This window comes from Ursus arctos, unplaced genomic scaffold (genome assembly GCF_023065955.2).
Source record: "Ursus arctos isolate Adak ecotype North America unplaced genomic scaffold, UrsArc2.0 scaffold_31, whole genome shotgun sequence".
In the NCBI taxonomy this organism is placed as follows: domain Eukaryota; kingdom Metazoa; phylum Chordata; class Mammalia; order Carnivora; family Ursidae; genus Ursus; species Ursus arctos.
This window is the reverse complement of record NW_026622997.1, coordinates 12,019,762-12,031,804: the sequence shown is the minus strand read 5'-3', so window position 1 is coordinate 12,031,804 and position 12,043 is coordinate 12,019,762. Positions and strand designations below refer to the sequence as shown.

General features: G+C 45.0%; 1 protein-coding gene and 1 non-coding gene across 4 annotated transcripts in view; both read right to left on the bottom strand.

Moving 5' to 3' along the window:
- Positions 1–2,357: 2,357 nt before the first annotated feature.
- Positions 2,358–12,043, bottom strand: part of DSP (desmoplakin) — a 44,094-nt gene continuing 34,408 nt past the window's right edge. For 2 of the 3 annotated variants that reach the window (XM_026511451.4, XM_044388738.3), the window contains 5 exons: positions 11,861–11,944; positions 10,959–11,066; positions 10,345–10,443; positions 7,299–9,593; positions 2,358–6,298 (listed from right to left, as the gene is read on the bottom strand). In XM_026511451.4, the coding sequence (XP_026367236.2) occupies positions 3,050–6,298; positions 7,299–9,593; positions 10,345–10,443; positions 10,959–11,066; positions 11,861–11,944 (5,835 nt within the window). In that variant the 3' untranslated portion in view covers positions 2,358–3,049. The remainder of the gene's footprint in view (positions 6,299–7,298; positions 9,594–10,344; positions 10,444–10,958; positions 11,067–11,860; positions 11,945–12,043) is intronic. The other variant, XM_026511452.4, reaches the window with a different exon arrangement.
- Positions 11,703–11,809, bottom strand: LOC113264530 (U6 spliceosomal RNA). The gene has a single exon (XR_003319728.1). It is a non-coding gene; the product is annotated as a U6 spliceosomal RNA (small nuclear RNA).

The following is a 12,043-nucleotide window of genomic DNA, read 5'->3' as shown; positions in this document are numbered from 1 at the left end:
ATCCAAGACCTGGAATCAGCCCTTTTAATTTCTCCAAGGGGTTTTAACTCCCAGAACCTAATCCTTCTTATATTATTTATTTTTCCTTTTTTCAAGCCTGATGCCAAATCTTTGCTTCCTTTTGTACCTGTTTGTATCAGATGAAGAAATCATGGAGGGAATTTTTGTGAACAGCTATTTCCATAGGCAGCTAGTGCAATTCTCTCTCTCTCTCTCTCACACACACACACACACACACACACACACACACACACAAGTGATGAGTATAAATAGGCCAAAAGATAATACCCCAAAATACAGAAATAGTCCAATAGCTGCAAGCAGATGTGGGGTAAGGGATGAGTACCAGTTTAGTCGTACTCTGCCCACAACATCCCTACTTTTTATCTGCATTTACATGGTTAGCCCAGCAGCACTCTAGAAAACGTGAGACTTTTTGGATGTGAAATGATGACTTTCATTGAAATATATATATATATATATATAGCTTTTTCTGTGGAGGCACACTGTAGGTCAACCAAATCAAAATTAGCCAAGGTCAAGGATGTCCTCTCTCCAGCACAAAGCCTATCTCACCTCAAAGCTTAATGACAACTTTGGCAACAGCCTGGAGGTATACTCTTTCAAACTGAAGAACTGCTTTACATTGATGCTTATTAATCTATTTATTTATTTTTTTAAGATTTTATTTATTTATTTGACATAGAGAGAGCACAAGCAGGGGGAGTGGGAGAAGGAGAAGCAGGCTCCCTACTGAATAGGGAGCTCAATGTGGGGCTTGATCCCAGAACTCCGGGATCATGACCCGAGCCAAAGGCTGAAGCTTAACCAACTGAGCCACCCAGGTGCTCCTTATTAATCTGTTTAGTCACCATTTTTCTAGAGAGAACTTCTGACCCATTCTAGATTGGGCCCCGATTATAGGCTGAATTGTGTGTCATCCCCACCCCACCCCCAATTCATATATTGGAGCCCTAACCCCCAGTGTGACTGTATTTAGAGACTGGGACTATAAAGGAGGTAATTAAAGTTAAATGAGGTCATAAAGATGGGGCTCTAATGTGATAAAACTAAAGTCCTTCTAAGACAAGAAAGACATACCAGAGCTCCTTCCCTACCCCTCACTGCCCACCATTCAGAAAGAGAGCTTTCACCAGCCACCAACCTGAGAACACCTCTACCTTGGACTTCTAGCCTCCGCAACTATGAGAAAATGAATTGAAGTCACATAGCCTGTGGCATGTTTTTATGGCCGCCCAAGCTGACTGATACAGTCTCCTAGCTCTAGCATAAAGGTCTTCCTTCATTTTGCCCAACACAGCATTTACCCCATATTTTTCTCTTCCTTTTTATATTACAAGGGCTATTTTTGTACATGTGTTTCTATCGTGGGATTCATAGCTTCTGGCACAATGTGTAGCACACAGAACTCAATACTTGGTGAATGAAGTTAATTACAAGTCCTCCAGCTTGGGAAGGGCGCAAGGAGAAGAAAAGGAGGTAAGACAAGGAGGAAATGAATGCTGTTTTCACCCGAAGTCCCAAAAGCCCCCAATAACTTAAGCATTATTTTACATATGATCTTTTCTGTTCTTCACAATTAGCACCTCATTTGTTTTCCTATTTTCTAATCTATACAATAAGACGTTTGAGTACATTACTACATACTGCTGATATACGAAAGTTGTCCTTCTGATTGCTTTCTATGTGTCTCCTGTCCCCAGACTACAAATGTCTTGAAGTTAGGGGGCTTGTAAATTCTATTGAATCCTCATAGTACCTAGAGTAATACTAGACATAACAGGTATTCGATAAGGTCATGTTGATTTAATGACAAATGTCTGAATTTCAGAAGTTTCTCTCTGATACAAAGAATAGGCTTATATCTCATTGTCCTTCAACAGAGAGCAAAGGAAGAACTCTTCAGGACTCATTTTTATAGATTCGAAGACAATTCTTTCCTCTAAGAGGACAAAACGAAACCTCCATGTATTTGGAGAATACCCAAATGGAATCTGAGCCACTTCATTTTTTTAAGGGTATTATGGTGACTTTTGCCCATGCTACTCAGAACTTACTGTCCAGAATAAACAAGAACTGGGTATTGACCTGTGGCCTCGCCTCTTTACACAGGCTGCTTTCCAAGGACTCTGCCTGGCACACAAGTACTTGAGAAATGTTGAAGAAACTACAGAAGACCAACTTCTAGCAAGACTTCAGAACTAAACTAGTTTTTTTAATGGTCTTTCTTAATAGGTACTTAGTAAACAGAAGGTTTTAGACATATTTTACAATTAACAGAAAGATGCTGATAAATGCCTTGTGCAAAGTGTATGAAATCAAAACGCAAAAACTTCAAAAGTCTTAAAGTTTATTGCCAGAATAGCAAACTTCATAAAGACACCTTTTTAAAGTACATAGTAAATGACAAGCAAAATAAACAGAAAAACTTTGACCAAAGAGAAGCAAAGATTGCTGCTATCACGCACATATAGTCAAATTAATGCCAAACCAAACAGGTGCATTTAAGAGTATATAGGTTACACAATCCACAATCTAAAACTAAAGGAGACTCATTCCAAAATGTTTGGGTTTGGGGTGGAGTATTCTAGGGAGGATGGGAGGGATATTTTATCCTAATACAGAAAATGGAAGTATTTAGATGAGAAACAGAATGATGACTAAAATATCCATGATCAGCCTAATTTCATCTCCAAGAACAGAAATCTGTATTATTGGCTAAAAGAAGTACAAGAATCGATCAGAAATCTAAACACAGAAGGAACCAACTCTAGATTCAATTTGTGCTATCCTTACAACTGATTACCACCTCATACACACTACATCTGCTCTAGTATATACTTCCGGTGAGCTAAGGAGATAAAAAGCCAGAACAGCCTTTACTATTTGATTTCAACCAAGGTTATGTCTTCTTAATCATAGAAATCTCTATCACTCTACTGCAAGCACTAGGTTTCCTTTTAGTAAAGTATTTAGTAAAGTGAAAATTCACATAAATGAAGCCAAGGAAATAGTGACTAAGTGGCTACTAGTGCCCAATAGAGCTACTGCTAAAGGAGTAGGAGTAAGAGTAGGAAGAATTCCCGGTGGCATCGAAGCTTCCTCTCCGGGACCCACTGCGGGAACCAGAGCGAGAGCCGGAGCGGGATCCAGAGCGAGAGCCGGAGCGGGATCCAGAGCGGGAGCCTGGGGCAGAAGACATGTTGTAAGGGCTAGGCAAGCCCTTAGATGAAACAGAAGCAGCCTCCAGAAGGCGAAGCCCGGTGATATCTTCCACCATGGAGCGATTCATGGCATCCTTATAGGATATTTTTAATTTGGTTTTGGGGCAGGTCAGGATTTTGGCATAGCTGCTGGTGTCTTGCAGCCTCTGAGCTGCTCTGCCATCGATGAACCCCTTCCTGATGGCTTCCTCTGTGCTTATCCTCCCATGCACTTCCGGGTCAACAAGGCCTCCAGTGAGGTACTGGAACTCCAGGAAGCGCTGACCAGCCTCGTAGGGGAGCCACTTTTCTTTTACTGCCTCTGCTGCTGACATCTTCTTCTTTCCCTTCACACCTTCAAAACCAATGAAGGCTTTCTGAGCAGGCTTCAGCCTGGTGGCCATATCTTGGTCAATCAGGCCCTGGGAGACTGCATCCTGAAGTGACAGCTTCTGACCACTGGTTGGGTGGATGATGCCGCCTGTGCAAGCCTGAGCCTCCAGAAGCCTCTGACCAGTGATGCTATCGACAATGCCCCGCTCTATTCCTTCCGTAATGGAGATCTTCTCTAAGTTTTCTGTGTCAAAGATGGCTGCAATGGGACTCGATTCTTCCAGGGGGTCAGACAGAGAGCTACTCCTGATGGTTATGTTCCTGACACTGGAGATGGTAGAAATCTTACTTACTGTCTCGTGTCGGGAGTTGCTAAAAACATCATCACTGATACCACCACCTATGCCACTGCTGCTGCCGACACCATTTTTCAAGGAGATCATATCAGCAAACTGAGTGAGGCTGAGGCTGCCAGATCGGTACTGATCAAAGAACTTTCTGTCAATGAGGCCCTTGTCAACAGCGTCTTGAATATCATACTGACTACCTGTCTTCCTATCTACCAGGACCACCCTGGTGGAGCCGTCAGACCCAGTGATGGTTATTTCTTCCCACTCACACTCCTGCTCACACAGTTCTTTGAAGGTTTCATAATCTATCAGGCCCTTCTTGTAGGCCTCCTGAACAGACATCTCCTTGTTGGTTTCTGGGTCAACGATGACCACTCTACGCTTTCTGAGAGTATTCTTTTGTGATGTTTGCACCTCTTTCTTCTTTTCTTTCAGGGGCAGGAGACAGAGCCCTGTCTCCTCATCCTTGATACATCTTTCTTTTAGCTGCAGATAGGTAAGATTTTCTTCAGTGTTGGGGTCAAAAAATCCTTTTGTATCGTCACTTGGATCTGAGAGAATCTCACTGAGCTCCTCATTAAAGTAGCCCCTCTTGTAAGCCATGTCAACTGGCAAACGATGGCTCTCCTTCGGGTCGATGATCCCGCCCGTCGCGATCTGTGCTTCCAGTAAACGAATGCCATGGCCCTTTTCAATGAGTTCCTTGTTCATGGCTTGGAACAAAGAGATGATGTTTCCTGTTTCGGGATCGTTATACCCAGTGACAGCTCGTTCTGCAGACAGGAGCTTCTCTTTGAACTCAATACCCACCAGGCCTCTTTTGTAGGCTTCCTCCACTGGTAACCTCAAGTTGCTAACAGGATCCACTATGAAGCCAGTGGCTGCTTGGGCTTCCAGCAACTCCAGAGCAGTACCAGGTCGGACCAAGCCAATTTTCATGGCCTCATAAATGCCAAGCTTCTGTTTCGTGGTTTCATTGTATATGCCTGCTATGCAACTTGAACCCTGAAGGAAGTCTTTAATTCTCTCACCAACCTCGTCATAAGAAATCTGACCTGATTCCAGTTCATTTACAGTGGATGGTCTCAAAATACCGGAATCTACCAGCTCAGAGACGGTCACCTGTTGTCTGATTCCTTGGAAGGACATACTTCTCTTCTGCACTGACAGCAAGAGCAGGCCGGTGTGTGGTTCGATTCTGCACCGTTCCCTCAGCTGCATGTAACTGACTTTCTTTTTGGTGACTGGATCCACAAAGTTTTTCTGACTATCTCGGGGATCATTCAGGGACCGATACAAATCTCTGTCAATTAGCCCACGGGCCAACGCTACATCTTTGGGCAAAAAGACACTATTTACGGGGTCCACCACACCCCCTGAAGCAATCTGGGCTTCCAGCAGGCGCATTCCGGTTTCTCTGTCGATCAGATTTTTCTTGATGGCTTCCGAAACAGAGACCGTCTTGCCTGAAAACGGATCATCAAAGCCAGTGACAGCTTTCTCTGCTGTGTATATCTGTTGACGGTCATCAAAGTCGATGAGGTCCCGAGCGATTGCATTGTCGACAGTCAGCTTCTCATTCCTGTGGGGGTCAATTATACCGCCTGTAGCTGCCTGGGCCTCCAGGAGCATGACTGTGGATTCTGGGGTGATGAGTTTCTTTCTCTTGGCCTCCACCAGAGAGTACTTTTCCTTAGGGGAAGCAGATGCTCCAGCGATAGCTCCTGCCCCCCGAAGGAAAGGCTGGATTTCGGAGGCAACTTCTTCCACTGACTTTTTCCCCTTCAACAGTTTGTCCAAGGTCGTTTTGTCAATCAGCTGGCATTCGTAGAGCTGCATGGCCGTCACCTTCTTCCTCAGTCCATCGAACACCAGCTTGGAGGAGTCAACGGTCCACTCGTACTCAGTCTGGGTCTCCCGATGGGACCCGTAGGGGCGCTGCTTGAGCTTGTCGATTTCCCTCTGAAGGCGGGAGCGCTCTGTTTCCAGCTGCGACTGTGTCTCCCTGGTGGAGTCCTCCAACTTGCGCCTGTACCGCTCCTCGATCCTCTTGATCTCTGCCTGCAGTCTCTCGATTTCGCTCCTGAAGCTGTTCTTCTCCCTCTCACTCTTTTCTCTTTCTGACTCGATCTTCCTAATGGTCTCTTCCTTGCGGGAATACTGAGTTTTCCACTGATTGAGGTCATTCTGGATTTGCTGTTTCTCACACTCCAGGCGTTGTTTCAGCCTGCTTTCTGCCTCTAGAGTTGTTTTCAGGCGAGTGAGCTCATCCTCCAGCCTCTGCAGCCTGCTCTTGTCCTGCTCCAGAACTTTGATCTTCACCAGAAGGCTCTCTCTTTCCTGCACCACCTGAGTGCACTGGTTCTTTGATTCCTGAATCCTGTTAGATGCCTGGAATTTAAAAAGAAAGAAATGGGAAGAAATAATGTTTTGATCGTATCATATGGCGATCATAATTCAATCTTTTTTCCTACATTTAAAACAAAAAAAAAAAAACCCTTATTTACTTATTTGCCCTTCCTTTGTGTTCCCTGGATATACTGCTATTTTATCTTATAAATTCATGGAAAAAAATCCATAGATATATGTTGCCACTTTGATAAATGGCTTCATACTACTTTTTTAGAAGGAATTAGGAGAAGTTGTAGACCTCTCTTGTACTTAACAGAAATTACGGTTTGAAAACTATGGGCAGTTTGTTCCCGGGTATCACACCTGCTACACCTACATCCCACCTGTTACATCTATACTAACATGTTTAATAAAGCAAAACAAATCTATGGACATATACGCACCCCGCACCCAGCCCCACACAAATATTGTCTCTAGAAGTCAAATGTATTAGAACTTAAAGAAGGTATTTTTAAATTAGGGGTTAAAAGAAGAAAAGGCAAACAAAAAGAAACATATTGGCGTCACAATCAAAAAAGAATAGAATAATGCATGCAGAAAAATCACGTAAGCAAGAAAGAAAAAGTGATTTTAAAATTGCATAGAAAACCCCTTTAACATGGCTTTTATTTAGAAAAATTTTCGTGAAAAATGCAGGTCGGAGCTCACTGAGTGAGAGCTATCTTCCAGAAAATAGAGCGGAACATTCGGAAGACAAGCTCTGAGCTGTTGTACCCGTGCTAATGTTAGAAAAGCGTGGCCAGACAGAGGTTCCGCACAGACTGGCATCACTGCGGGGAGAGAACAGAAGGGCAAACAGCACTGAAATTACTTGAAAGCAGTGGCCTGGGTTACGACAGATAGCAGTACAGCAATGCACAGAAAAAGGAGACTGACTGTGAGCCTCCAATGCCAGGGGCAGGAGCACAGATGAGATGAGAAGAAAGTGGAGGGAATGCTTTAAAGGACAGTGAAGCTGCGATCAAATATTTGTGAATACCTCTAAAGCCTGCTTTTGGAATTTCTCAATTTCCTGTCTCAAATTTTCCCTCTCTCTCTGCAAATCATTAATCAGCCCCTGCAGTTCCAGGGTCCGGCTGTTGCTGATCTGCAGCTGGCTCCTGAGTTCGGCGATGGTCGTGTTTTTATCACTGTCCGCTTCGCTCCGGCTCCTCCGGAGCTCGTCGTACTCCAGCCGCAGGTTGCGAAGCTCTTCCTCCAGCATCAGGTGCTCCTTGGTCAGGTTCTCTGTGAGAGACTGCAGCCTCTCGATTTCGATTTTGCTTTCGTTCAAGCTCCGGCTCTTGTCCTCTATCGCCTTCTGGAAATGCTCGTTCCTCAGGTGAGCCTGCTTGAGGTTTTCCTGCTCCTGGAGCAGCTGCCGCCTCAGCGCCTCGACCTCGGAGGAGAGCCTCCTGAGCTCCTCCTGCGTCCTCTGCTTGTCCCTCAGGTGGCCGTCCAGCACGTCCCTCTGCTGCCGGAGGTCGTCCTCGCTGCGTTTCTTCACGATGGACGCCTGCTCCAGCTGCTGCGTCAGGCTGGTGATTTTTATCGCCTGCTCCTTCAGAGACCTCCTCATGCCTTCCAGCTCCTCCTCCAGCTTCTTCCTTTTCGCCGAGTCTTCCGAGGCGGTCCTCCGCAGCCGGGCCAGCTCCTCCTCCACCTTCTGCTTCTGCAGCTGCAGGTCCTTCAGGGAGCTCTGGAAGCGCGCGATGTCCTGGTCCTTCACGGTCCTCTCCTGCGACACCCTGTCGTAGTCGAGCCTCAGGCGCGTGAGCTCCTGCTCCTGAACCTTCAGCTTGCCGATCGTCTCGGTCGCGCTGCTGTGCGCTTTCTGCAGCTCGTACTGGGCCCTTTGCAACTTTGCGTTCTCCTCTTCCAGGCATTTCCGCGCGCTCGTTTCTGTGTCTATCAGTTGTTTTAATCTTTCGATCTCCTTGTTTTTCTCCTGGATCGTCTTGGCGGCGTCATCGAGCGACTGCTTGTACCGCACGCTCTCCTCCGTCCGCATCTGCGTGACCTGCCTCAGCTCGATCTCCAGCTGCTGCTTCCTCTGCGATGCCTCGGTGCCCGCGGCCTTCTGCTGCTGGGCCGTTTCTTCCACCCGCCGGAGAGTCTCCGTGGTCTGGGCCAACGTGCTCTTCAGCCGCTTCACCTCCTCCGACAGGCTCCGGTTCTCTCTGGTGAGGCCGTCGATCTGGGCTCGGTAGCCGCTGGTGTCCTCTTCCTTCTGCAGGGTGAGCTGGTGGATGGTCGTCTTGGTGATGTTGATCTCCGTCTCGAACTGGTTCTTCAAGCTAATGATCTCCTCGTCGTAACTGTTTCTTACCTTAGCCAGCTCATTCTCATACTCCCAGCGGCGCTTGGCCTCCTCCTGGAACTCAGCTTTGAGTCTCTCGATCTCCTTGTTTTTGTCCTGAATGGTCTTGGCGGCCTCGTCCAGGGACTGCTTGTGCCTCGCGTTGTCCTCGGAGCGCTGCTGGATGAGCTGCTTCAGCTCGATCTCCAGGTGCTGCTTCTTCTGCAGCATCTCCGAGCCACAGGCTTTCTGCTGGAGGGCGTCTTCCTCCGCCCGCCTCCGCTGCTCCGTGGTCTGCAGGATGCTGTCATTGAGCCTGACGATTTCGTCCTTCAGGTCGCGGTTTTCCCTCGAGAGTCGGTCAAGCTGGTTTCTCAGATTCTTGGAATCATCCTCCTTCTGCATGGATATCTCCTTGATGGTGGTCTTCGTAATGTTAATCTCTGTTTCATACTTGTTCCTTAAATTACTCATCTCCTCATTATAGTGGTTTCTTACCTTTGCCAGCTCATTTTCATATTCTCTCTTCCGGGCGCCCTCCTCCTGCAGAAGAACCCTCAACCTTTCTATCTCGTACTCCTTCTCCTTGATGGCTTTGTCAGACTCCATTTTCTGCCAGCCGAGGCTCTCCTTCTCACACTGCCTGGCCTTCTGCAGCTGGTCATAGTCACTCTTCTGTTGGTCAAACCTGTCTTCCACAGCCTTCCTCCTCCGCTTCTCATCTTCGATCTCGTAAGTCAGCCGGGTGATCTTCTCGTTGAGTTCTTTGATTTGGCCGTAGCATTTGTCCAGGTTTTGTTTCGCTGACTTTCCATCCAGCTCCGCTTGCCTCTTCAGCTCCTCCAGGCTCACGAGCTTGGCTTTGAACTGGGAACATTCCGCCTGGTATTTCTGCAGGTTCTGATCCAGGAATTTGTTCTTATTGCAGTTTTCAGAGTTGGCATCCCGGGCCAGTCTGAGCTCCTCTTCCAAAACTTCAATCTTGGTATTTTTCAGCTGGGGAAGTGAAAGCAGAAATGAGGTTGAAAGAAAAACACCTCACATTGTGAGACAGAAACAGCACGTCTCCCCTCCCAGCCCATCATGTGGTCTCATTTCTCTTTATACGTTTACATATGTGCACGCACACACCACACACACACAGAAGCACAACTATAGAGCGATACAAGGCGAAAGCTGCTAGACAAGAATTCACGAAATCTGTATTCTCGTCATAATTCTTCCGTCAACCATCTCTATGATCTTAGCAAATGATACACCTTTGAGTTTCCCCTGCCTTACCTGTAAATGAGACAATCTCTTCCAAGATCAAAAGCTTGAGATTTCACAAATTATGCTTCCTTTATTTCAAGGTATAAAGTTTCCATATAAACTCAATGTGTGTATTAGAAATGAGGAGTAAAGGAAACAATCATTCAACATAAAAAATCCAACTCCAGCCAGTCCAGGATGGTCTCTCCCTTAATTTAACACGCACACAAACAACGCAAATTCCTTGACCAAACAGTAAAGGAAATTATTGTTTTTTTCGTAAGGTGAAGTAGCTAGAATTTTGTAAATATTACCTAACTCTATTCAGAGCAGTGTCCTCGATCACAGAACTAACACCTGACTTATGAACAAACTATATACCAGTGAATGTATACCAGTGAGTATGCCCAAATCCAGGTTCTAATGAGGCAATAATAATAAGGTTCCATTCCATTTTCTTTTCTGACCCTCCAAGGAAACAAAGTAAGTAAATTACCTTCAGATCTTCCAAACTCTTCAGCATCTCACTTAAGAATCTATAGTAGTCTCCAGACCTTGTAAGTAGTTCTATATACCGAGCGTGCATATCTGCAGCCTTGCAAAAAAGGAGTAAAAGAAATTATAATTTAAAATTGAAATGATCATTTAAAGAGCGAACTCCCTTCATTCATGTGTGCTAATTTCAAAATCTAGAAGTACAACAAAGCAAAGGGCTGATAACATTGTATTCTAACCTCATGACTCTAGGTGTTTCTCGTAAGCCATCCGACAGGTGATGCTCTCTGACATCTTTGGGAAGAAGCTTTTAAATATCTACTAGACATTTTTCCACTTGTTAAAAGCCTCCCTCATTAAACCTAGAACTTAAGGCCAGTTTCTGCAAAGATTCTAGCATATAAACACTAGATTCAGACTCCCATGGACCATTTCCTAAAATGCATCATGTATTGAGGACCCACACTAAGGGAGCATACCCTGCTATTAAACCTGTTTTGAGTGGATACCCTGTAACAAGGGGTGAATTCTGGGTCTGCAGGAAAGACAGGAAGGGGATAGGGAAAAGGGAAGATGCAGGAGGGGCAACTAAGGAACACGTAATGACATATCTACCTCTTGCAGAATCACCCCAGAGGGAGACTGGACCATGGTTCTCTTGATAGGTATGTTCAGAAGAGTTTCCAGGCCTGAGGTGTACGATGCCAGCTGGAGTTCATAATCCTGCCAAATAAAAAAAAGTTTAAGATAAACATACCTAACGGACTTAAAAGAGTCCCCGACAACTACAATTCCATGCTTTCAAATCATCAAGCTGCATTTCTGATGACCAACCCCAAAGGCTATCATGTACTGATAGTGTCCAGGTAGCCGATATTACATTATTAAGCCATGTAGGACATCTTTATATACTAAATGAAGATTTTTGCGCATACTACCAGCATAAAGAATGAAGACCAGCCCATTCCCATAGATATTGCCAATGTGCAGTGAATTCAAGCTAATGGATGACAAACTTTTTATGGTCTGTTCAGGAAAGAATACATAAAAGCCGTAACTGTTATTCTCAAGAAGTTTATAGTCTTTGGGACACCTGGGTGGCTCAGTTAAGCATCTGACTCTTGCTTTTTGCTTGGGTCATGATCTCAGGGTCATGAGATCAAGCCCCACATCAGGCTCTGTGCTCAGCCTGGAGTCTGCTTGGGATTCCCTCTCTCCCTCTCCCTCTGCTCGTCCCCCTGTTCACGCATGTGCATGCACATGTGCTCTCTCTAAAAAAAAAAACTTTAAGATTTAAAAAAAGAGGTGTGTACTCTTTAAAGTAAATCAGAAAATAATGCAATTAATAGTATAGATTTTTAAAATATGGAACACTTCACAAATTTGCATGTCATCCTTGTGCAAGAGCCATGCTCATGTTCTCTGCATCATTCGAGTTTCAGTACATGGGCTGCTGAAGCGAGCACAGTTAATATTATTCTTGATGAAGTGCCAACATTCTTTTGAAACCAACATACCTTAATTGAATTTGCACAAAGTTCAGCAATTTTTTGTACTTCTTCTGATTTGTCTCGTTTGCCACATATTTCATTGTGCAAGTTCTATACAAAAAAATAAAATATTTATAAACATCAGAGTGTATAAATAATTTTACATAAATGTTATATCACTGTTGAACAACTGTTCTTCCTCAGTTTATT